At 40.4% G+C, this 26359-nt stretch overlaps 1 protein-coding gene across 1 annotated transcript in view; it reads right to left on the bottom strand.

Moving 5' to 3' along the window:
• Positions 1 to 26359, bottom strand: part of LOC117521141 (piezo-type mechanosensitive ion channel component 2) — a 249903-nt gene that overhangs the window by 101909 nt on the left and 121635 nt on the right. The window contains exons 16-20 of the mRNA XM_034182477.1: positions 23774 to 23947; positions 10213 to 10466; positions 3841 to 4001; positions 2955 to 3131; positions 1348 to 1473 (exon numbers count right to left, since the gene is read on the bottom strand). Coding sequence (XP_034038368.1) covers positions 1348 to 1473; positions 2955 to 3131; positions 3841 to 4001; positions 10213 to 10466; positions 23774 to 23947 — 892 coding nt within the window. The remainder of the gene's footprint in view (positions 1 to 1347; positions 1474 to 2954; positions 3132 to 3840; positions 4002 to 10212; positions 10467 to 23773; positions 23948 to 26359) is intronic.

Here is a 26359-nt window from a genome sequence, read left to right as displayed (position 1 = left end):
CAGACACAGTTTATTCCATCTCTTAACACAACACAATTGTGTCTTATACCGTTTAATTCATCGTCAATACTTGGCTTTATTTATTTTATTTGTGCTGACATGAACATCATCACATGATTTCGGAGACTGTCTCTATAATATTTCTGTTCAGAAATTCTGTGTCACTGTCACAATTATCTGAGTGGAAAAAGTCAACTGCATGATTTCAATCAGAACTTTTAAATCTTTTCTTACTTTTAAACAAAGCTGAGATAATCAACTGGTATGCAACAGTTACCATCATTTTATGCTATTTTCTAAGTTATGGAAGGTGATTTATGCAGTTTCTCTTTGACCGGTGACAGAACACTGCTTTTTCCAGCAGTATTTTTAATTCCCCAAATCACGCACACCAGCTCATTAACTCATACAAAGAGCCATGTGTGCGATCTACATACCTAATCCACAACATTTTACACCAATTACAACTATTTTCCAAATTGTAATTAAAATTTATTTTTAGATGGTAGGACAACAGTGTTATAAACCCAGAATATTTTTCAACAGTAACACTAAACCCCAAATCCTGATATAGAGGCAAGGAGACTTTTCCTGATTTTTTTTTAAACTTTCAATTTATTATACAAGTTGAATTAAAAACTGTAATTTAAAAAAGTAAAATGCAAATGACAGTTTTGTTTATTAGTCATAATTTTTACTTACTGCTGCTAGTTATGTATTTATGGGAAATTGTTTGACCTTTATTTTTTAATTCTTATTTCCTCAACAGTTATTACAAAAGCAGTTGCAACTGCTGGTTCTATGGCTCCAGATTGTTTTAGCCCTTATTTTCAACTACAGTATAACCATTTGTAAATCAAATTGTTACCCAGGTCAGGATATGAAAAACCTGGCACTTCATCAGGCAGAATGGTTCCCTAGCTGTACCTTGTTAAACAATGAACTTGGTAGAGTGTATGAGTCTTTCACACCCAAAAAGCTAATTTTTTCACCATATGGTCACCTGGCATCTCCCAACAGAGGCTCCAAATGTAGAAAGTACATCAAGAGAATAAAATTAAGCCATTTTTTAATTTTTACATTAGTTCTGATGCCTAAAAATTGCAATGTATACACAACTGATGATGCAACAGCACAATGGGGACTTGGCAGAGGAATACGCTCCAATAAACACCTTTCTAAATGATTTAAATATGTGTGATGGGACAAACGAGGTGGCATTACAGGGTCTATTCCACCTATTCTGAAGACTTGCTGATACGCCCAATGGTTCCATTTATGTTTCTGCCCAACTGTGACGATATCCTGTGTGTGGTGCATATATTGACAGTGGTTTCTAATTCTCACCCTGAGGTAGCCCAGAAGGTCATCACCACACTTCTTCATTCCCACCCAGTTGGCTGGATCCACAGGATCCTTATATAGCAGAGAATCCTTCAGCTCATTCTTCTGCATCTCGTTGAAATTCTCTGGCTGGGGACAGAAACAGTAAGTGACCAAACCTACTGAAGATTTAAAGTATTTATTGTATTACGACATATCAGCTGGCACATACGAGGTCTGTTAGAAAAGTATCGTACCTTTTTTATTTTTTTCAAAAACTATATGGATTTGATTCATATGTTTTTACGTCAGCCAAGCTTGAACCATCGTGCGCATGCGTGAGTTTTTCCACGCCTGTCGGTTGCATCATTCGCCTGTGGGCAGGCTTTGGGTGAGTATTGGTCCACCCCTCTCGTCGTTGTTTCATTGCGAGGAAATGGCAGAATGATTTGGGCTTTTTTCCATCAGAATTTTTTCAGAAACTGTTAGAGACTGGCAGCTGGAAACCATTCGAAAAATTTATCTGGCTTTCGGTGAAAATTTTAAGGGCTTCACAGAGAATAAGGAGTGTTACTACAACTTTAAGCACGGGCCACAATGGCGCCCGGCGCGCCGCGCTCCAAGCCGCCATCGAGAGGCAGAAACCACCACATCATTTCTAAACGGATCGCTGTGTGGAGCCGGGACCGTCGTGTGCAATTTCTCTGGTTATCACAAGAGCTGGACATCAGCCATTTTCCGTCAGATTTCACTTTTAACAAGAGATTTTGTCATGGAAAGCCGCGCGGAGGCTTAGCGCGTCACGACGATTCGCTGATGAAGCGAGACAAAGGAACACCTCCATTTCGGAGTGCCAGAGGACAAGTTGGGACATGCCCAGCTCTCCACAATTTCTCTTATACTCACTGGACTGGTAAGCACTGAAAGCCGAGATAGGCATGTCCCAACTTGTCCTCTAACACTCCGAAACGGAGGTGTTCCTTTGTCTTGCTTCATCAGCGAATCGGTCGTGACGCGTGAATCGAAGCCTCTCGATGGCGGCTCGGAGCGCGGCGCGCCGTGCACCATTGTGGGCCGTCCTTAAAGCTGTAGTAACACTCCTTATTCTCTGTGAAGCCCGTAAAATTTTCACCAAAAGCCAGATAAATTTTTCAAATGGTTTCCAGCTGCCAGTCTCTAACAGTTTCTGAAAAAATTCTGATGGAAAAAAAGCCCAAATCATTCCGCCATTTCCTCGCAATGAAACAACAACGAGAGGGGTGGAGCAGTGCTCACTCAAAGCCTGCCCACAGGCGAATGACGCAACCGACAGGCGTGGAAAAACTCACGCATGCGCACGAAGGTTCAAGCTTGGCTGACGTAAAAACATATGAATCAAATCCACATAGTTTTTGAAAAAAATAAAAAGGTACGATACTTTTCTAACAGACCTCGTATATGTACCATAAAATGTAATCACCTAAATCCTGATCTATTTAGGTTTGACTGCATTGTTTAAAATACGGATGAGTGCACTTGTAATTTTTCATAATCTTTTGAAAGGATGCAAAAAATGTGATGAAGGAAAACAAACAAACTGTACATGTAGTGTATATACGGTGAGTCTAGAAAGGTTTACTGATTTTATTTACCATAGGACATATCTTGGAATAGGATGGAGGGTTTATAGACTTCAGCTGATACAACATTTTACATATGATGATAACACATGTCCAGACGGTGCAAACACTGGAAGCAAGTGGCCGATAGTGGCTGTAAGGCAAAGCAAAGGCCCAAGACGCCAGGAACACATAGTTGAACAAAGACACCTGCCCAGGATACAACACAGGAATTTGAGACCAAAATTAGACTTTGTAAGTATCTACAAAATGTAAATACAATATTAAGCAGACATGAAAGGTGTGAAGAACCATAAATACATCAATAAAATGTTGTATACAAAAGTCAGATAGATATGGGTGGGTGCGTATGTAGACAGGCATGTCTGCCTGTGACTGGGTTGGTTAGCAACAGTAACCGCCCCAGCCCCCCACCCACCCCACCCCACACACAAATACAAACACACATAAACCCCCACACACAACCCTCTGTATGTGGGTATGTATTTATGCATGCACCTATGACTGGTCTATTGCTAAGCAACAGTATCCTCAGCAACCACTTCATTATGAAGAAAGAGATGGGACAGGGAATGTCCAATTACTTATGGACCTATATCAAAGCATGGCCGTAGTGTCAAAGGCATAGCAATCACAAGTCTTGAGATCTCACACCCAAGCATAGTTAACTCTACAATGCCTCACCCAAGAAATGTATGTATCATAAATTATATGTGTGGCATTATAGGGTTAAGCAATAAGCACTAAAATCCTAAATAAATGCAGTGAAATCTTGAAACCATCATCTTCACCTGGTAACACTGACCAATCAAACTCAAGGACAAACCAATATAATCGAGTGAGCCGTAACTCCTGGTGAGTTTTGTGAACTGACGGTTTTAATCACAAACATTTCTACCTCTTTGACAGAAAACAGGACAATATAACACGCCACTATCTTGATGATGTGGATCTCCAACAGCCACCAGATGAACAGCTGCAGTTTGTGGAAATACTCCAGGAACTTGAGGAAGAGCACAGTCAGACGGTCGACCACCAAGTGCCACTTATTCTTTAGATCTGAGGAAGACAGATGAAAACCAGGCATAGTTAGAGTGAAATACAACAGCACCGACAAAGCTCAAATGGAAACCGCTTCCAGGTTTCACCTTTAACAGATTAGACGTCTGGCTTACTAGTCATCATTTTAATCAGGCACAGACCCTTAACATGACTGATCCCATAACACAAATCATTAGGATGTGTCCTGGAAAGAATGCAACACTGGGGTCCTATATATTTAACAGTGAGTCATGCAAATCCATGCTGTGTGATTCATTGTTAATATAATTTATGTTTCTGTGTGGCCTTGACATTCAATCAGTTCTGTCCACAACTGAACCATATTATCCTGAACTGTTATCCATCGTGTTGGCTCCAAGCTGTTTGAATTAAACCGTTAGAACCTTGAGTTTGACCTTTCAATGTCTTAAGGTCAAAGGTAATGTGACCAATAGAAAGGTGATACATCAGTTCATATTAATAATAATTAAAGGTGTACCTTTAACCATTTCCTCAAAATAGCAGTTTTAAATCCCCTCTATATCAAAGCATTGGGGCAAAATTTTGACTTTGGCCTGTGACCATGTCAAGTCAAGTCTGAGAGCATGAGCTGGTGCTATGTGTTGTCACATCCACAACACCATGGAACTGCCTTGGGTCCTGGATGGCAACCACCCAGGCAGACAACAGGTCCATTCTCTCATCTCTAAAATAACCATCTATCTGCTCTAGTGAGATGAAACATAGGCATCCAATTGGCCTTCTCCAGCTACTGGGGTCCTCAATACTCAGGTGTCTGTGTGCTTGATCATGCACAGAAAAACAGACCTCCCTCATAATGCAAGTGATACTCTTCATCTTAGTTTCTCTTACTAACCACTCATTTGATACAAAGTCATTCCGGTGGTACTCAAGGATCCTTCAAAGACACCTAGTACCAAATACATCCACTCATTCAATGCCTTAGGTCACTGGTTAGTGTCTAAGCCTCACAAGCTTACAACAAGTCAGGCAGCACCAGTCCAGGACCCTAAAGACTTTAACCTTCGTTCACCTGAAAAGATATTGGCATTGCCAAGCACCTCTGTCCAACGACCTGATGGCTCCATAGCTCTGCCCAGCTGCCTATCAATCTCAAAGACCAAGGACCCAGAGACATTTGGTTTGGTAATTCTAACAGTCGGCGTACGGCTGGAGTGGCAGTTGCTGTGGCAGACCAGCTACTTCCAATGTTGTCGGATGCTACCCGCTTCTAACCCTTCTAAGGGTAAAACCCTTCTAACCGTTTTTTCTCAAACTTAAATTACTATGCCCATGGAGATTCTCCATCTTTCCACCAACTTTAGCCCAAATTGTATTAAAAACTCTGAGTTATTTTGTTCACATACAGACGGTCACCATAGGCCATGGTGTCAGGGAGTGCAAAATCATATTTTGGCTCATAGAAACAATGTTCCCTATCTTAACGATCTGTAGCATGTGATCTAAAGCACAGTGCAGTTCAAGTGCATTTGCTGCATATCCAACTCCACTTTTCTGTTTACATAATGCATAATCTGAGTACAAAGGATTGCATTAGAGCATTAATTCTTCATGGGTGTTCTTTGGGCGTAATATGAATCACTCACTCATCTTCAACTGCTTGCTCCATTTAAGGGGCAGGGAGTGGGAGGGGGGGGGGTGCTGGAGCCTATCCCAGCAGTCATAGGGCATGAGGTGGGGTACACCCTGTGCAGGATGCCAGTCTGTCGCAGGGCCATATACAGATAAACAAACACATTCACACCCGCATGCACACATATGGCAATATAAACTTTCCAGTCCACCTAACCTGCTAGCCTTTGGATGTGAGAGGAAGCCAGAGGAACCGGAAGGATCCCACACAAACAAGGGGAGAACATGCAAAGTCCACACAGAAAGGCCACAGGTGGGAATTGATACCATGACCTTCTTGCTGTGAGGCAACAGTGCTAACAACTAAGCCACCATGCTGCCTTAATATGAATCAACACAATCCAATTCTCATCTGTCATTGCCTTTAAGAGCTGTGTGCATTTGACCTTGGCACTTTGCTATTTAGATGGTGAATATTTATGTATTAAAAATTTTTTTGAAGTCTTCTGTGTTACAAAATATAACTCTGCAGAGTAGTACTGTTGTTTTTTTATTATTATTATTGTTATGTTTATTGTCATATTATTTGTCATGTGTTGTAATACTTTGAAACTGATTAGACGTCTGTGTTGAGCATGTCCTGTGCATGCACATTTAGTGCCTGCGAGTCACACCCTGTGAAGCTGTTGCTCCTTCCCCATGTTTATTAAGAGATGTGAGTGGCTGACTGCTCACACAGCACTGTGCATTCAAGAGTAGTGACTTTATGAGAAAATTCTCCTCCTACATTCAAACAAAAATGATCAATAATCAGCATTTTCCCAGATGGATAGCCCTTTGAGATGCAAAAGGATTCCAATGAGCCTTTTCATCACCTTTATGCAAGAAAGGAACAGGATGAAGAAGTGGTCAAAGGGAAGTTGGTGTTTTGTTCAAAGATAGTGGTGCTAGTGCGACATCTAGTGGCACTAATTCACTTATAGCACCTTTAAATATTATCTACATGTCTCTCAATTTACATTTAGGTGATGGAAAGACCATGCTTGTCATGCATATGATTTTAATGCCAGATTACAAGGTAACATTTGCTAATTTATTTTTGTTATGTTGTATGTTATTTTTCACATACATGTCAAGTGCATAATCTTTTTTACGACCAAGCAAATTCCAAACTCTTGCTTTAACTACAGTGCCTGAGAATACAGCATTAATAAGCTGTTTTACATTCTCACAAAGCACATAAAAATTTCAGTCATATGCTTTTACAAATGTCATATTAGCGGCCTTGCTTGGATAAGAAGCTGCATGACAACATATAGCTAATAAAGCTCATTATAAACGGAGAGAGGGCCAGCGGGGTCTTGTTTTATCACCCATCATTTTTTGTGCATAAAGAAAATATTTTAAGACGAGCAAGACGGTCTGAGCAAATATGCAACGGCCCAAATTTCGATAGTCTTAGTAAGAACATGTAATTGATGAAAGTAGGCACTGGAGCTAAACACGTTGTCTGAAAAGAAAACAAGAGATATATCTTACTGAAAGGAAAAAAAATCTGCAAGACAACAGATTTTACAGCATCACTTGGGATGATTAATGACATGCTTTTGAAAGTGTCTGTAGCAAATACTTGGACAGACTCTGAGCCTACAGACGGAACATTTCGGAGACAGTTTTGGCTTTGAGGAATTATACGCAACACATCTTCTGAGAAGATGGAAGAGCTTACAGACAGACATTTGAGAGAAAATGTGTTTATAGGTATAACTGAAAGAGGCTTTCACATGTAAGTCACAGTCACAAGGGTAAATATGGTCAGCAGTGTTAAGATTTCAAGGGAAAGATGGAAAATACCTGGGATGGAATCGTCATGATGACCAGATGCACACATGATGAATCGTTGAAACGTGACCCTGCACTGTCATTTTATCCATTTATTTATTTTCTTTTAACAAAACAGATCAAATCTAGGCTTGAATCTCAGATGTGCCTTCTGGCAAATTGTAGCTGAACTTTCAAGTTTATTATTTATTTTTTTTAAATCCTCCTCTATACCACTTCATCCTGAAGCTGTATAACTGGTGATGCAAAATTTAAAACTTGCACTATACACAATTTCTCCAAACACAGCCAGAGAAGCCCATAACCTCTTCTGGGTTGTCTGGGTGTCTTGGTGGCTTTCCTCACTCTTCTCCTTCTTGCACTGTTACTGTTTTTGAGAACTGTCTACTCCACACATATTTACCATAGAGTACCATACTGTTTGTATTTCTTCATAATTGATGTAAATAAAGTCCAAGACATATTCAGTGTCTTGGAAATGTTGATGTATCCATCCCCTGACTTGTCTGAAGAAAACTGGATTTAAAAGTGATGGTTTACATGTGTTATACTAAAGGATGCACGCCATCATTTTATTTTATTTTTTTTATTTCATGATGTAGCTATAGCTTTTCACTGTGAATTTAAAGAGCATCATCATTTTAGAATGTTTTTTTTTTATATTAAAAAGGCTGATTTGTTTTACGCTGATTTGTTGAGAGAGCGAGAGAGAGAGAGAGAGAGAGAGAGAGAGAAAAGGTTTGGGTGGGCCCTAGATGATTTAAAGTGGACTACTGCATTTTTAAGTTTGGGAATGACAATTCTACAGTATTATTCTATAGCCAACATTTGACTTAAAGACTGCTGGGTTTTCTCAATAATAAGTTCTTTCTGCTTCACAAGTTTTTCAACAGATGCCCTTCCCGACACAACTCCACATTACATGGAGAATGGGCACAGGTGGTGTTGAACAGGGGACCTTTTGTTTTGGAAGCAAGTGCTCTGGCCTCCACGGTACCCTGCTGGATCACCTCATTAAAGTTCCCAAAGACTTTTAGTCAAATCTCAATGGCTAACAAAAGAGTCAAACAAGAAAAATATAAATAGGACACTGACACAATTGAAAACTTTGAGTGTGTACAGAATACTGGCTGAAATTACCTCAATCTGTAATTTTTTTTGTATGTTATTGATTTTTTATTTATTTATGGGCGGGGGGAGGTAGGGCATAATGGGTTATTGTTCATAAGTGACCTGCATCCAAACTCCATAAATCACACAGTAAATTTTGCTGAGTAAAATATACTCTGCCCAGATAACATTTGGTCCCAGTCTAAATAGAGTAAAGTACACTCTATTATAGAGTGAAATCAGCTTGACAGTTGTTACAGACTGAACCATTGGTCAGGTCATTGGTCAAAATTGGTCTGCCCTGCCTCCACTGCGCTTGCGTCATTTCGGACCTCAGCCGCTCGTCTGAGACAGTCTCTTCCCCCAAAGCGATCAAATGGATTAATGGGATTATTAATCATCAGATGATAAAGGTAAAACCTCTTAAATCATTCTAATGTCAATTATAAGCAGAAACGAGGCCGTTTTAAGCAGAAATGAGGCGATACTCAGTGATGCTTTGAAATGACCGACACAGTGAACGCATCAACTAGCAGCTCGCCTGACTGTGACGCTCTGATCGCTTCCTCTATCTTTTATTATGAAATAATGCTGAATTTATGTGGAAATGATTGTTGAGCAAAAGCTTCAGATATCTGTCACTGAGACAGATGATGACTGGAGTGTAGATTCAAGCAGAAACGAGGTGTTAACCTGTGAACCGCGGCTGATGAGGCATGCGCAGTGAAGGCAGGGCGGACCGAATTTTAGGGGGGACCATTCAGTCGGCAACACCGTCTGGTCAATGCATGTGATTTTACTCCAATAAGAGTTATTTTATACTGTATTGATTTGATTTAGCCCTGTAATAGAGTATATTTAAATCTATTTGGACTGGGATCAAATGTTATCCCAGCAGAGTAAATTTACTCTGCAAAATTTGTAAGATTACAGTCTGTAAGATTACAGACAACTGTAACCGTTAAAATCTGGTTACAAGCACCAAAATTTGACCGTGTATACTTTTTGGTACATATTGTAGAAAAATAACTTTAGCCATTTGAATTTTCAATAGGGGGCCAAGTAGGAGTCAACTGAGGAATTGCACAGGGTCAAAATTAAAAAATGTTCCAGTCATTTTGAAAGTGATACCACATTATGTATCTGATGACAATGAATCCAAAAAGGTATAGTTTGGACTACCTACAACTGAATGTTCTGGAGTGGTAAGGAAAAACTCCCTCTGATGATATTGAGGAAGAAACCTCAAGCAGACCAGACTTAAAGGGGTGACCCTCTGCTTGGGCCATGCTACTGAAAGACTACAAATAAGGTAAATTTGTCTGCATTAAGCAACAGGGAAAACAGAAGAAATACTAAGTTGAAACAAAGATGTAATTGCTCATTTAGGAAATGCCAGAGAAAAGAAACAGGTTTTTAAAGTGACTAAGAGTCTCTAGGCACAGGAATGATCTAATATTAAAGGGGAGACTACTCCAGAGCCTGGGGGCAGCCGCTGTAATGTGAACATGGGCCATCTCTGCAGCAAACTGTTAATTTAGCTGTAATTTAAAAATGGCATTTTCTAAGAACACCTGGTTTCCACTTGGTTGTTACATCAGTTTTGTGCTTTTTTTTTTTTTTTTGCAGTCTCTGTAATTGAAGGCTTGCAGCTGTTCGGTACCTGAGCTCTGGTCTGTGCTGGGCTCAGGCTCCGTCCCCGCACTGCACTGGTGACTCTCCTCTGTGCTGGAATGAGGCGGGTCTGAGACGCTCAAAGGCTTCATCTCCGTCATGTCAATATCATCCAGCACCACCATCAGAGCCTGCTCCTTCTCCTTGCTTTGCTCCTCCTCCTCCCCCCTGGGCAGCGACGTCTCCACGGAGCTGGGGCTGAGCATGGTGATGTCAGCCAGGCTGCCGTCCTGGTGCACCAGCCTGATGACATGAGGTGAAAACTTGTTAGACATGTACACACACACACACACACACACACACACACACACACACACCACACACACACACCACACACACACACACACACACACACTTGTATTCACATACTTGTGAGGACATCCAGTGTCTTTTCAATTCATTGCTCCTTATTACACTTTCAAGAGCAGATTTTTTATGGGCACTTTCAGAACAATGAACACAATCTTAGCTGTATATTGGTTAGTTAATTGGTTAATAAGTTAATTAATAGTTGGAGGCAATGCCTTTTTTAATGAAATACGTGTTTTAGATTTTATGGTGCAATGTCAAATGTTTTAAAAAGTTCTTGTGTCATTGCTTTAAAGTGTGTTCTTTCCCCTGTGTGATTTTCCTTTTTACGTCCGCCAAGGACGTAATAAAATCATCAACATTTATTTATTGGTCTGTCTGTCTGACTGTTAGCATGATTACATCAAAATTACAGATTTTGACAAATTTTTCACCAAAGATAGATATTAGGCTATGAAAGACTCCACTGAATTTTGGAGGTGATCCGGATCCGGGATCAGGATTTCAATTTGTACACTTCACTTTGTTAGATTTTGAAGATTATGTGAAAACTACTTAACAGAGTTTCGTCAAATTTTCACCACACATTGGTGTTAGGCCTTGGAAGACCCCATTAAATTTTGGAGGTGACCTGGATCCAGATCCGGATTCTGGATCAGAACTACTTCACGGATACAACATCACAATATAAAACCACGATCAGGAAGACACCATTTAGTTTCAGCTTGTGAATTATATATCAGATTGCAGCATCTTGATCAGTCGGATCATTCTGGATCAGTATGCAATTATATACTGTATTGTGGAATCCAGATTCAGGTAAAGTCTGGGTCACAGTATTTTAAGTCCTCGCCAACCCTTAGTGGATGTCAGAAATCTTGGATTGCTCTTGTTTATAAATGAATTGATGATAGATGAGGAACATTTGTGAGGCTGTTTAAGTATGCCAACAGCAAGGCCTTGGTTGGTCTTTTACAAAAGATGGACTCATCAGGCGAGACTGCATACCTGGATCACCACAAAGCCCTTCAAACCTGGTGCAGCATTAGCCAATTAGTGATAACTATTGCCAAGACAAAATAATTAATGATCTGCATGAAACCAGACATGAAACCCAAGCCAGTTTCCCTTGATGTGTTGGGAAAATGTAGTGACACGGACCCACAACAGGGGGCGTAAATGAACGGACAATGGATGAGCCAAAAGTATAACACTTTACTGTTGTGAAATGTGCACAACGAAATACAGACAATTGCAGAATTTGGAATACTGTCAATATAAAGGTGACGTGCGGGCAGGCTCGAGGATAGAAGACGTCTGTCCAGAGAAGAGCTGGATTCCCACGATTTCCACTGCTAGCGGACCCGGAATATACTGGAGCCGCCAAGTCCTGAGTCCCCCGGTGGCCACCGTCTCCAGCTGTCAGATCCGTTACTGCTGGCAGGAAGCAGAGACAGGAGAAAAGGTGAGTGTGGGTTCACACCCAGCAAACCCTCAACACACAGGTGCAGTTACTTGGGGTGGGAAAACACCTCCACCTCTAGATCTCAGTTCCTTTAGTGTTCGTGCAGATACCAATGTTCACTTAACGAGTGCAGCAGAAGTGTGGAGCGGGAAAATGCCGACTCCTCCCAACTTCCTCCAACTCAGCTGAAAATGAATTTGGCTACGTCTGCAAACTCAAAGTCACAATTTAACAGCTCCAAGCTTAGAAGTAAAGAAACATTACAACTACCAGCTTAGCTGTGAAAATAGGTGCGGAAGGCACAAAAGACGGCTGAGAGTTTACCTTCTATGGTAGATGATATCTCGGCAGCGAAGTGGAGATGCAGTCTGGCTTTTATGGGATGGCTGATGAAAATGAGTGGCACCTGTCACTCCCGGCTGCTCTGATGTGGCGGCTGCGCCCTCTCGTGCCTGAAGGCTGCACTTCAGGCAGGGCGCCCTCTGGTGGTAGGCCAGCAGTACCTCCTCTTCAGCGGCCCACACAACATGATGGCCAGCATGTTCAAACTGCATGTTCACCTGGACTCCCAGGTGAGCTTCTGTGAAAACACTGACTGTATCTTCTTGGAAAACTCAGTAGCCTTGGTGTCAGGCAGTGGATTTTAAGAATTAGTGTACAAGGGCTGTCCATAAAGTATAGGTCCTTTTTATTTTTTTCAAAAACTATATGGATTTCATTCATATTTTTACGTCAGACATGCATGAACGTCGTGCGCATGCGTGAGTTTTTCCACGCCTGTCGGTGACGTCATTCGCCTGTGAGCACTCCTTGTGGGAGGAGTCGTCCAGCCCCTCGTCGGAATTCCTTTGTCTGGGAAGTTGCTGAGAGACTGGCGCTTTGTTTGATCAAAATTTTTTCTAAACCTGTGAGACACATCGAAGTGGACATGGTTCGAAAAATTACGCTGGTTTTCAGTGAAAATTTTAACGGCTGATGAGAGATTTTGAGGTGATACTGTCGCTTTAAGGACTTCCCACGGTGCGAGACGTCGTGCAGCGCTCTCAGGCGCCGTCGTTAGCCTGTTTCAAGCTGAAAACCTCCACATTTCAGGCTCTATTGATCCAGGACATCGTGAGAGAACAGAGAAGTTTCAGAAGAAGTCGGTTTCAGCATTTTATCCGGATATTCCACTGTTAAAGGAGATTTTTTTAATGAAAGACGTGCGGACGGGTCCACGCGTCGGGACGCAGCCGGCGTGGAGCGGCGGCACAGGAAAAACACCTCCGTGTTGATAACCATTTGTAAAATCCAGGCGGCTTTTGATGGCTTTCAGTGGAGTGAGTATATGAGAAATTGTTTAACAGCTGGACACGTTCCAACTTGTCCTTAAGGCTTCCAACGGAGGTGTTTTTCCTGTGGCGGAGCGTCGCGGCGGCTGCGAGCCGACGCGCGGACCCGTCCGCACGTCTTTCATTAAAAAAATCTCCTTTAACAGTGGAATATCCGGATAAAATGCTGAAACCGACTTCTTCTGAAACTTCTCTGTTCTCTCACGACATCCTGGATCAATAGAGCCTGAAATGTGGAGGTTTTCAGCTTGAAACAGGCTGACGCCGCCTGAGAGCGCTGTGCGACGTCTCGCACTGTGGGAAGTCCTTAAAGCGACAGTGTCACCTCAAAATCTCTCATCAGCCGTTAAAATTTTCACTGAAAACCAGCTTAATTTTTTGAACCGTGTCCACTTCGATGCGTCTCACAGGTTTAGAAAAAATTTTGATCAAACAAAGCGCCAGTCTCTCAGCAACTTCTCAGACAAAGGAATTCCGACGAGGGGCTGGACGACTCCTCCCACAAGGAGTGCTCACAGGCGAATGACGTCACCGACAGGCGTGGAAAAACTCACGCATGCGCACGAGGGTTCAAGCATGTCTGACGTAAAAACATATGAATGAAATCCATATAGTTTTTGAAAAAAATAAAAAGGACCTATACTTTATGGACAGACCTCGTATATAGTTGTGTTGAAAATAATAGCAGTGTGTTTAAATAGTGAGTAAAGCTCAAAATCCATAAAACAGCTTTATTTCCATACACGCAAGTGCACTGAGAACACTGCACATTTTATTCCAAATGAAAACATGGAGAAAATGTTTTTATTAAATTTGTTATTACTTTACAAAAACAGAGGAATAACAGCTGTTAGGCTGTTCAAAAAAAAACAAACAAACAAAACAGTGTCTGTATTTTTCTTTCTGTGACACTTATTCCACCCTGACAGGCAGCCCTTATTTAAGGACGAAGGCAGCAAATGTTGTACATGTTTGTTGTAGCGCAGTTTTCTCTAAATATCTGACTAAAATGGATCATTCTGGACACTGTTCAGAAGAACAGCATGCTTTGATTAAAAAGTTGATTGATGAGGGGAAAACATATAAAGAAGTGCAGAAAATTATAGGCTGCTCAGCTAAAATTATCTCAAATTCTTTAAAATGGCAAAGATGTAGAAGAAAACAGAAAACTGATTTAGTAATACCTAAATTCTGGGTCTTTTAGTGAAGCTTAGGGCTAGTGGCCAGTGATCACCTTAGTATTTCCTGTTTAATGCTGACAAATTATACTGTATTTCTTGTCTTTCTGATGCCTGATTCTGTTTTTTCTCTGTGTTTAAGGTGCAGCTCCATGCAGAGATGGGTGTGGTATTTGTGCTGGAGACCCTCCTGTCCTGTGCACCAACAGCATTTCCTGTATTTTCATTTTGTGAATTGTTTCTGTAATTTATGTCTGTAGCATGGCCCAGAGGGTCACCCCTTTGAGTCTGGTTTGCTTGAGGTTTCTTCCTCAGAGGGAGTTTTTCCTTACCACCAGGTTATACCTTAGTTGTGTGAAGCGCCTTGAGGCAACTCTGTTGTGATTTTGTGCTATATAAATGAAAATAAATTGAAAATAAATTGAAAAAACTACCATTCAAATGGATCGAAGAATAGCCCGAATGGCAAACACTCAGCCAATGATCAGCTCCAGGGTTATCAAAGAAGGTCTGAAGTTACCTGTGAGTACTGTAACTATTAGAAGATGCCTCTGTGAAGCCAAGTTATTGGCAAGAAGCTCCTGCAAAGTCCCACTGTTGAAAAAAATGACATGCTGAAGAGGTTACAATTTGGTAAAGAGCACACTGACTGTCCTAAAGAAAAATGACGCAACATTTTGTGGACTGATGAAAGCAAGATTGTTCTTTTTTGGTCTCGTGTCCACAGACAGTTTGTCAGAGGTTTTATTGTCTCAATTTATGAGACAATAAAACAATAGAACAAAATAAAAAAACAGAAACGAAGAGAAGAATAATCAATAAATAAAGACAATTAAGAATTAAAATAGAGTCTCATACTAGGTTAAAAGCCAGGGAGTAAAAATGGGTTTTAAGGCGAGTTTTAAAAATGGACAGTAAGTGAGTGAAGACAGTGAAGCATGGTGAAGCAAGCATCATGATATGGAGATGTTTCTCACATTATGGTGGTGTGCCGATTTATCACATACCAGGGATCAAATACTTGAAGGGGTCATGTTTCCTTATGCTGAAGAGGAAATACCCTTAAAATGGGTTTCAACAAGACAACGACCCCAAACACACCAGCAAGTGAGCAGCATCTTGGTTCCAAATCAAGAAGATTAACGTTATGAAGTGGAAACACCAATCCCGGAACCTTAACCCAATAAAAACTTGTGGGGTGACATCAAGAATGCTATTTCTAAGGTAAAACTAGGAGATGCAGAGTAATTGTGGAATGTAGGCCAATCGTCCTGGGCTGGAATACCTGCTCACAGGTGCCAGAAGTTGATTGGCTCCAAACAACTCAGATGTGAAGCAGTTCTCAGAAACAGTGGACATACAATTAAATATGAGTTCAGTGGTTTAAAGGAAAGCTAAATCTTCAAGCATTTTACAGTTTATAATGTTTGAGTTTGTAAAGAACTTTTTGAGCATCCTAATATTTCTTTTTCCAGTTTCTGTAGTGTAATAACAAATGTGATAAAAAAAAAAATCTTAATTTTTTGATTTGGAATAGAATGAAGAGTGTTTCTAATGCATCTGCATGTATGGAAATAAAACCTATTTAAAGGATTTTGATCTTTACTCACTTTTTAAACACGTCTATTATTTTGAACATGTGTTCAACAAAAGCTGAAATGGCTTTTCAACTTTATGTCTGGTATGACCACCAAAATTACAGATGCAAGAACAAATTGTCCAGAATTGTGTCAATGGCATTGAAAATAGCTGGAAAATCTCTAAAACCTCTAAATCCCAACTCTTTACTGAATAGGCAAAGAAGAAGGCAAGGAGTAGACCTGCAGACAGTTCCCATCCACCTTCTGCCAGTTTGAACCTATAAACTCTAGAAGGCACTATCGAGTCCCTTTAGCCAACAAAAACAATTTTAGAAACTCCTTCATTCCAACTTTTTTTTAACATGCTCAACTCCACAATGTAGCTGACCAGATCTAAGTCACAGACTCCTTACTTGAATTTGTTTTCATTGTTTTTAGTGTTTGATGTGCAATGTGTATGTGTTTATATGTCCCCGTCTTGTTTTTATAGACAATGTGTGCTTTGTGTTGTGAGCCAACAGACAATTTTCCACCTTCATGGAGAATAAACATTATTCTCTTCTATTCTATTTATATGGTGCAGTTGACACAATAATAAAGTACAGATGGGCTAAATGTTGTGGTTTTTTCTCTCCAATAAAGTAACTTGAGCTCAGCTATGGATGTTGCTATTGTTTGCTCTCAACAGCCTGCTACAATATTTGTAATTAGCCAGGTTTTACCTATTATCATTGTTGTTCTCTGTGTTGGGGTCTCTGTTGTACCAGTCAATCCTGCATATGCAATATCTTGAAAAAGACTTTGGTATCAAGCTGAAACTTTGTACACAAGGTCAGCTCACAAGACAGACAAGTGAACATCTCCAATCCAATCCAATCCAATCCACTTTATTTATATAGCACATTAAACAACAGAACAGTTTCCAAAGTGCTGCACATAAAATAATTATACAACTATACAAAACAATAAACCCACTCAGATACTAATAAATAAATAACATAAAACAATAAAACAATAAATAAATAAAACACTAGGCCAAAGACAACAGAGGACCATACAACTCATACAAAAGCCAGAGAATAAAAGTGGGTCTTCAGACACTCCATTGTGGGGGCTGTCGAACGGGAGAGGCAGAGCGTTCCAGAGCCTGGGCCAGCCACAGAGAAGGCCCTGCCCCCCTGGTCTTAAGTCTCGTCGTAGGCACCACAAGCTAATGCTGACCCTCAGACCTCAGAGCACGCGCTGGGGAGTAAATTTGGAGGAGGTCTACAACATTAGGTGGATATTGATTGTAATTGTGGCCAGTTCAGGAGCAGAGTGTCTGAAAACTTGTAGACACAACTTCTTGACCTCAGACAAGTTGAAGGTTGGGCTCGGTGATTATGGTAAGTATGCCCTTGTTTTTACTCATAGTAATAGTATTCCAGTTTGTTAACATTTTAACTGACATCACACGCCCCATCACTAAAAGAACCTGATTTATCTGTTATTAGAATCTTAATCCTATTTTGATTCTATCCAAAACACAAATCGTGAAAGGATGTACTTTATGCAGCAGCTTAGAAAGTTCAACCTTCCAAAAACAATGATAGTAAACTTCTAGACAGCCCATCATTGAGTCCATCATCTCCTCTTCCATCACCGTCTGGTATGCTGCTGCCACTGCTGAGGCAGGTGCAGGCTGCAGCATATCATCCACGCAACAGAGAAGGTGATCAACTGCAATCTGCCATCCCTACAGGACCTGTACACCTCCAGGGCCCTGAGGCAAGCAAGGAAGATTGTGGCCAATCTCTCTTATCCAGGGGACAAACTTTTTTCACCCTCCCCTCTGGCAGATGGCTGGGGTCCATCAGGACCAAAACCTCAAGACACAAAATAGTTTCTTTCTGTCCACAGTTCCATTCCACTACATTACATTTGTTTTACAGTGAACCTAGTTTGCCTATTTGAATCTTTCACTTCTTACAGAAGGGTTTTTCTTTTCTTTTTATTGTTGTTATGCACCGACAACACCAGATCAAATTCCTTGTATGTGAGCTCTTACTTGTCAATAAATTTGATTCTGATTCTGATTAACATATCACTTTAAAGGATCCATTGAAGTCAAAATGCCCACATACCGAAGGGTATTACAGTACTTTTTTAAAGTCATTCTGTCCTCATAAGTATTAAACACACATACATGGTCCAGCTGCTTCACAGAAGGACTAAATGCAAATGTTATGATGGGAATCGTCAGAACAGCAGAGCAGCGCTTCACCAGGCAGTGTGCTCGATAAGCAGTGCACATTCCTTCTGCATTCTTTAAAACAACAGGTTTTTTGGTGTCTGAAGGCGTTTTTCTTGCAGCTGCTAAATGGCATCAGCTCATGAAAGGCATAAAAGTTGTAAAATTCTTCTCAGGCAATGGAATGAGCTCACAGGTCTTGTTTGGATTGCACAGACCGGCTGCATATCAAAGGGTGCATTTGATTTTCTCGTGGTCACACTTACTTGCTCTGTTGAGTAGGAATTTTTTGCTTGATGCTGCTCAGAACAATAAAGTTATACAAAAACCAAGATAAAAAAGCAAGGAGAGAAACCGACAAAAGCAGTATGAAACTGGCATCACTTTGAAATATTCACAGTGCTGTTAAAGTGCATGAAAACTAGCAAGGGACTTGTGGTTTTGGGAGGGTAGTTCTTTTGTTCATTTTCAGGAAGTGGGTAATTTTCTGGGGTCAGTGCACTAAGGGTCTGTGGATCACTGGCAAGATATTGGAAGGGAATAATGTGTGAGATTCAAACATGCTTGAGAATGAGGTGGTCTCTCAGAAAAGGTGGATGGTTTGTGATCACTTTTAAAAACAGTAGAAAGGTTTTACTGAGGAAAAAAAGTCTGGTATGGGTTTGAAGAAAGGTTCAAAAATTGAGAAAAGCTAGCAGAGAACCCATCAAGAGAAGGGCACAGGCAGAATTAAAAAACAAAACCTGAAAAGAACATTGTTCCCCAATCAGTGGAATATTACAAGGCAGGCGGACGATATTTTAAAAGATCCTTTCAAATGATGCACCCTCGCTGGAAAAGCGCAGGGTAAATAACATTAAGGGGAGAGGAACAGGTTGAGGAGGTTCAGACTCGGAGGTGAAGTGGGATGATGATGGATGCCACAGAAAGCGAGCAGATACCCACCTATTCATGATCAGATAGACACGGCCACTGACTTTAGTGTAGCTGTGAGAGGAAGAAGGAAGAAGGAAAAAGGCGGTAGAGGAGAGACGGCAGCAGGTCACAGAGGGAAGCAGAGAGCAGAGCTACACGAGCAGCGGTAAGAACGTGGAACTCACCGCAGACTGCGAGACTGAGTAAGCTGTTACAGAACACCACGACAAAGCACAACAATGACAGACGTGCAAACGTTTAAGACTTAAAATGGGCATTTAAGGGGTGTGAGAATGTGGGGAAAAGAGCGTGTGATGTGAACAGCTGAACATTTTCACCTCACACCCAACAAAAAAATGTCTGCAAGGTTTAAACACATATACAATATCATCTGGTGCTCTCAAGCCAGTCATCATTAATTTTAATTACAGACAAGAAAAGGAATTCATAGAGTTTGTGGAGCTTTTCCAGACTGTGGGAGCTCTGATTTGGGTAGTTTGCTTGGGTAGGTGAAAATGTCATGAGAAGTTTGGAGCTCATGAATAACAGGTGGGACCAAAATGAACAAGAATTGGTGTGTGTCCTCTTCCAAGAACCCTGAAGAGGAGTGGTTTTTTTTTGTTGATTTCTTTTTACTCTGTCAAACCAAACAACTCCCAGAAAGAACAGATAATCACAGGAATATGGAGGTTTAAACGAAGGCCTAAATCCAGTCTGGATTAAAGCTCAGATTCTGTTGTTTAATTTGTGCCACCAATACCAATAGTCCACACACCAACTTTTGACCTAGTCTGTACCAGTTTAATGACTAAACAACACTTATGTAGTCTAAGGATACCTTAGCCTACAAAAATTTGTCAATCTTCCCACAATGGCGCTGTAGCAACGTAGGCAGCCAAGTATTACACAGGAGTCAAAATTACAAAAATGTTATCATGTTGAAATTATACCAAATTAATTATCTAATTATTGATATTCACAAAAGTACAATTTCTGCTCTGTCAAAAATTAGGGTTAATGCATTTTGTAGAGAGTGGTGCAATTATTGTTTCAGGTAACAGGATTTTCATTCATTCATTCATTTTCAAATCCCAGCAGCTCAAGCAATAATTTGCTACATTTTTTTAACCAAAATTTAAGCACCTCTAATTTTAGAGCCTATTCTAACTGCAATTGGGCTTTGTCACAATTTTTGCTGTTTTTACTGCATAACTCAACAATGTTATGCTGTAGATAGTACAATAACTAGGGATGGGTATTGATAACATTTTATCTATATCGATGCCATTATCGATTCTGCTTATCGATCCAATTCCTTATCGATTCCCTTATCGATACCTCGTGAATTTTGTATTAAAAGTAGGCTTTACAGGTTTTCTATGTATTTCATTGAGTCTTAAAGTAAATAATATGAAATTGGTCACTGTATCCTTGATCTCTGGACATAAATAAAAATAAACAAAATGGTGTTCGCTTTGAAGTTATTAATTCCGACTGGATTCTATCGTTCTAACTTGACTCGGCAGAGAGCCGCGCAGCGTTTGAAGCTGTGTGAACAGAACGGAAGATGATTCTCGTTTCTTTCTCGCAACAAGACAGAAGTCCCAGTTAGTAACTTTAATCCGCACAAAAGTGACTCACGATTGACATATTCAGGGATGAAAGTGGTGAAAAACAAAAAAAAAGCTGAAACCCAAAATTACCCTCCAACACCACCTGCACGAAAATGTTTGAATTCTAGAAGCTCTGAAATGCAATCTGGGACTATTCCAGACGATAAACTGGAGTGAGTGCAGCATCCATTTAGGTGAGAAAAAAAAACAACTTTCCTTATTCAAATTCATTCCAGTAGTATTCTGCTCTTACTAGGATGCAGCAGTTTTCTAGCTTGGCAGATAGTTCTGGAGGAAATCACTGAAGAAATTAACAAACTGAAAATATGGTTTGACCTAAACAAACTGTCATTAAACTTAAATAAGACAGGGATGAAATGGAGGTGTAAGAGTCACTAGGTGTTCACAGGAAACACTTATTTATTTCTGTATGTATGTATTTATTTATGTTCATTGTTAGGTGGTTTTATATTTTTTTTCTGTTGTGTTTCTATTCAGGTTCTTTTTGTCTCTTTCTCTAAAATTGTATATAATATGCATATATTGTATATAATAATCATTAGATTATTAATACGAGGTCTCTTAGATAATAAACCGACCCTTTTATTATTTTTTTTAACTATATGGATTTGAATGACATGCGATTACACCAATCATGCTTGAACCCTCGTGCGCATGCGTGAGTTTTTTCATGCGTGTCGGTGACGTCATTTCCCTGTGGGCAGGCCTTGAGTGAGATGTGGTCCCGCCCTCTCGGCTGAATTCCTTTGTTTCACACGCTGCTCGAGACGGCGCGCGTTGCTTTATCAAAAATTTTTCTGGACCTGTGAGGAATATCCGAGTGGACCCTATTCGAGAAATTAAGCTGGTTTTCTGTGAAAAGTTTAACGGCTGATGAGAGATTATGGGGTGTTTCTGTCGGTGTAAGGACTTCCCACGGAGCGGGACGTCCTGCAGCGCTTCAGGCGCTGTCGTCGGCCTGTTTCGAGCTGAAAACATCCTAATTTAAGGCTTAATTCACCCAGGACATCGTGAGAGAACAGAGAAGATTCAGAAGAGGCCGGCATGAGGAATTTATGCGGACATTCCACTGTTTAAGGACATTTTTTTAATGAAAGACGTACGCGCAAATTCGCCGAGTCGTTTCCGTGACGACTCGGCAAATCTGTGTGCGCCGCGACAGGAAAAACACCTCCGTGTTGAAAACCATTTGTAGAATTCAGGCGGCTTTTAATGGCTTTCAACAAGTGAGTAACTGAGAAATTGTTTAACAGCTTGGGCATGTTCCAACTTGCCCGTTAAGATTTCCAACGGAGGTGTTTTTCCTGCCGCGACCCCCCGCGGTCGGGTCCAGCCCGACATGCGACTCTGCCCGCACGTTCTTTCATTACAAAATGACCGTTAACAATGGAATGTCCGAATAAACTCCTCACGCCGACTTCTTCTGAAAGTTCTCTGTTCTCTGACGACTTACTGCGTCAACAGAGCCTGAAATGTGGAAGTTTTCAACTTGAAACGGCGAGACGCTGCCGCCTCGAAGCGCAGATCGCCGTCAGGCGCCGTGGACTGTCCTTAAAGCGACACTACCAGACCAAATCTCTCATCAGCCGTTAAAATTTTTACCGAAAACCAGCTGAATTTATTGAATGGTGTCCACTCAGTTGTGCCTTACAGTTTTGAAAAATTTTTTATCAACAAAGCAACAGTCTCTGAGCCATTCCTAAACAATGAAAAAAATCGACGAGCGGGTGGACGACTCCTCACTCAAAGACTGCCCACAGGCGAATGACGTAACCGACAGGCGTGAAAAAACTCTCGCATGCCCACGAGGGTTCAAGCATGTCTGATGTAATCACACGTGATTCAAATCCATATGGTTTTTGAAAAAAATAATAAGGTCGGATACTTTTCTAATAGACCTCGTATATAAACAAAAATAAATTTAAAAAATGTTACAATTTGAAAACGCACCCAAACGTGATGACAGCTGCAACTGCTTAATGCTAACTTTACCATTGAAATGCCATAGACATGCTAACGCGTTAGCATCGCTCCCGTTTTTAAGTTATAAAATACATCTATCAACTGTTTCAGAAGACCATAACAGGTCGGTTTAACATGAAAAAGGTAAATAATACTCACAGATGTATGCTCTTCAGGGTTTTAGCGGGGGGAAATTAAGCAAAAGAAAGAAAAAATAAACGAAGCAATAGATCGAAGCACTGCTTCAATCTGCAAACCTGGTCTTCGACTGGTTCAAGGTTCAAGGCAAAGCCGCGCTGCAGAAAAGTTGATTACGGACCAGCTGCAGGATCTGTAATCAATGTAGATAAATGATCATTTTCCTGACAAACACCCCCAAAATAACGGCCACACTGAAGGACCGATAACAGAATCGTTAACGATACCCAAAAGGAACCGGTTCTCGATACCCAACCATAACAATAACTATACCTTTTTGTAACTCTAATGATCAGATAAATAGGATGTTATGTATGATTAGAGTATTTTTTAATTTTGATCCCTGTGTGTTTCTTAAACGACTCCTGCTTGGCTACAGCTACCACTATGTAAAGGTCATCACACGTTTTTTTGTAGGCCACACTACACTGAGACAAGAGTATGTTGTTTTGCTGTCTTGCTTCCTCACTTGACAGCCAAAACATGCTTGGTTGATGGAGTGCAAATGACTGCAGGCATAATTGTGAAGTTAAAATTCAAGTAGCAGGAATGTTTTTCATTTTGACGGCTGACTACCATTAAAATCCTATAACTGTCCAACAAACAAACTCCCTGTGGGGGTTGTGAGGCTTTTGGTCCAAATGAACGGCATCATGATAAACTTAAATAATGTACATTAAAAAAAAACAAGTTTCCATCATGGTTTTCACAAAATAAATAACGGGTTTGTGTACAATCATTGGCTCACCTATAAATAGTGCTGTTCTCCTTGGCTATGATGGCTTGGAGGTCGGTGAGCTGGAGAAAACGGTCATGGAAGTAGTGTAGGTGGAGGATACACACCAGTAGGAAAGAGGTGGGAATGAAGATCCTGGTGAACAGCATGGTAACGGAAAACTTTTCCAGACCAAGATCCTCCAGACTAGATAGAAAAAGAAAAACAAGAGTCTGATCCACCAAGTTTGTAAACTATAGATCAAGCAGAGGTGGTACTTGGTGGATTCATTGGTAGACCTGCCAATATATGAGATGAGCAATTCGATTGCAAAATTCATAGTTTTTTGATTAAACCAAAAGTCGAAGGAACAAGCGCACAAACTCTCAGCACAGAGTTCAATCAGTGTTTTTAAGTAGGAACACCTGATTAGCATTCATTCATATTCATTTCTGTAATATTCATTGTATTTTTCAAATAGAGGTTAAAGTTACAGGGAAAGATTTAAAAAAGTGGCTCAATAACAATGCTTTGATAAAAAATTATATATATATATGCACACACAACCCCATTTCCAATGAAGTTGGGACGTTGTGTAAAATGTAAAAAAAACAGAATACGATTTAAAAATACTCTTCAACCTATATTCAAATGAATACACCACAAAGACAAGATATTTAATGTTCAAACTGATAAACTTTATTGTTTTTGTGCAAATATTTGCTCATTTTGAAATGGATGCCTGCAACACATTTCATAAAAGCTGGGACAGTGGTATGTTTACCACTGTGTTATATCACCTTTCCTTCTAACAACACTCAATAAGCGTTTGGGAACTGAGGACACTAATTGTTGAAGCTTTGGAGGTGAAATTCTTTCTCATTCTTGCTTGATGTACGACTTCAGTTGTTCAACAGTCCGGGATCTCTGTTGTCGTATTTTGTGCTTCATAATGCGTCACACATTTTCAATGGGCGACAGGTCTGGACTGCAGGCAGGCCAGTATAGTACCTGCACTCTTTTACTACGAAGCCACGCTGTTGTAACACGTGCAGAATGTGGCTTGGCATTGTCTTGCTGAAATAGGCAGGGGCGTCCTTGAAAAAGACGCTGCTTGGATGGCAGCATGTGTTGCTCCAAAACCTGGATGTACCTTTCAGCATTGATGGTGCCATCACAGATGTGTAAGTTATCCCCCATACCATCACAGATGCTGGCTTTTGAACTTTACACTGGTAACAATCTGGATGGTCTTGTTCTTTTTTGTCCGGAGGACCCAACGTCCATGATTTCCAAAAACAATTTGAAATGTGGACTCATGAGACCACAGCCCACTTTTCCACTTTGCGTCTGTCCATTTCAAATGAGCTCGGGCATAGAGAAGGCAGCGGCGTTTCTGGATGTTGTTGATGTATGGCTTTCGCTTTGCATGGTAGAATTTTAATTTGCACTTGTAGATGTAGCGACGAACTGTGTTAACTGACAATGGTTTTCTGAAGTGTTACTGAGTCCACAAGGTAAGATCCTTTAAACAATGATGTCAGTTTTAATACAGTGCCGCCTGAGGGATCGAAAATCACGGCATTCAATGTTGGTTTTCGGCCTTGCCGCTTACATGTAGAAAGCGCTCCAGATTCTCAGAATCTTCTGATTATATTATGGACTGTAGATGATGGAATCCCTAAATTCCTTGCAAGTGAACGTAGAGAAACATTGTTCTTAAACTGTTGGACTATTTTTTTTCATGCAGTTGTGCACAAAGTGGTGATCCTCGCCCCATCTTTGCTTGTGAATGGCTGAGCCTTTTGGGGATGCTCCTTTTATTTACATTTTACACAATGTCCCAACTTCATTGGAACTGGGGTTTTGTGTGTGTGTGTGTGTGTATATATATATATATATATATATATATATATATATATATATATATATATATATATATATATATATATATATATATCTGACGGTGCGTGGCAATCTATTCTTCTGATGGGAATTTTTGGACATAAGGCTCATTTATTCGCTGTGTACATTTTGTCTGTGTCAGTTTTCTAAATGCAAGAAAATGGAGCAGGGCTGTTGTGTAGGCAGTATAGACAAAGTTCAAGTGAGTTACAGCCACTATTGCGTGTAACATGTTACTCTGTGACTGAAATCACATTACCTCTGCCTGTATCGCCGTAATGTAATGTTTTTTTTTTGTTTGTTTTTTTTGTAAATTCATTAATCACACAAAGGTTCCTAAGACAGCACAAATTATTGAATTTCCCTGAAAGCCACATAAAGATGAAGCGTGAGACTCGACTGCCTATCCAGAAAATGACACTGGGAGAACTCAATGGAATATTCAGGGAATGGCGCACTTCTTCCGTGAAAAATAGTGTCATATAAAGTTGGAAGCAACGTGTACAGTGCATCCAGAAAGTATTCACCATGCTTATGTTACAGCCTTATTCCAAACTGGAAGAAATTCATTTTTTTTTCCTCAACATTTGACACACAATACCCCATAATGACAATTTGAAAAAGGTTTTTTTTTTTTTTTTTTTTTTGCAAATTTATTAAAAATTAAAAAAAAGAAATCAAACGTACATAAGTATTCACAGCCTTTGCCATGAA

This window comes from Thalassophryne amazonica, chromosome 12 (genome assembly GCF_902500255.1).
Source record: "Thalassophryne amazonica chromosome 12, fThaAma1.1, whole genome shotgun sequence".
Classification (NCBI taxonomy): domain Eukaryota; kingdom Metazoa; phylum Chordata; class Actinopteri; order Batrachoidiformes; family Batrachoididae; genus Thalassophryne; species Thalassophryne amazonica.
Note: the sequence above shows the minus strand (reverse complement) of the source record. Positions and strands in the feature narration are given on the sequence as shown.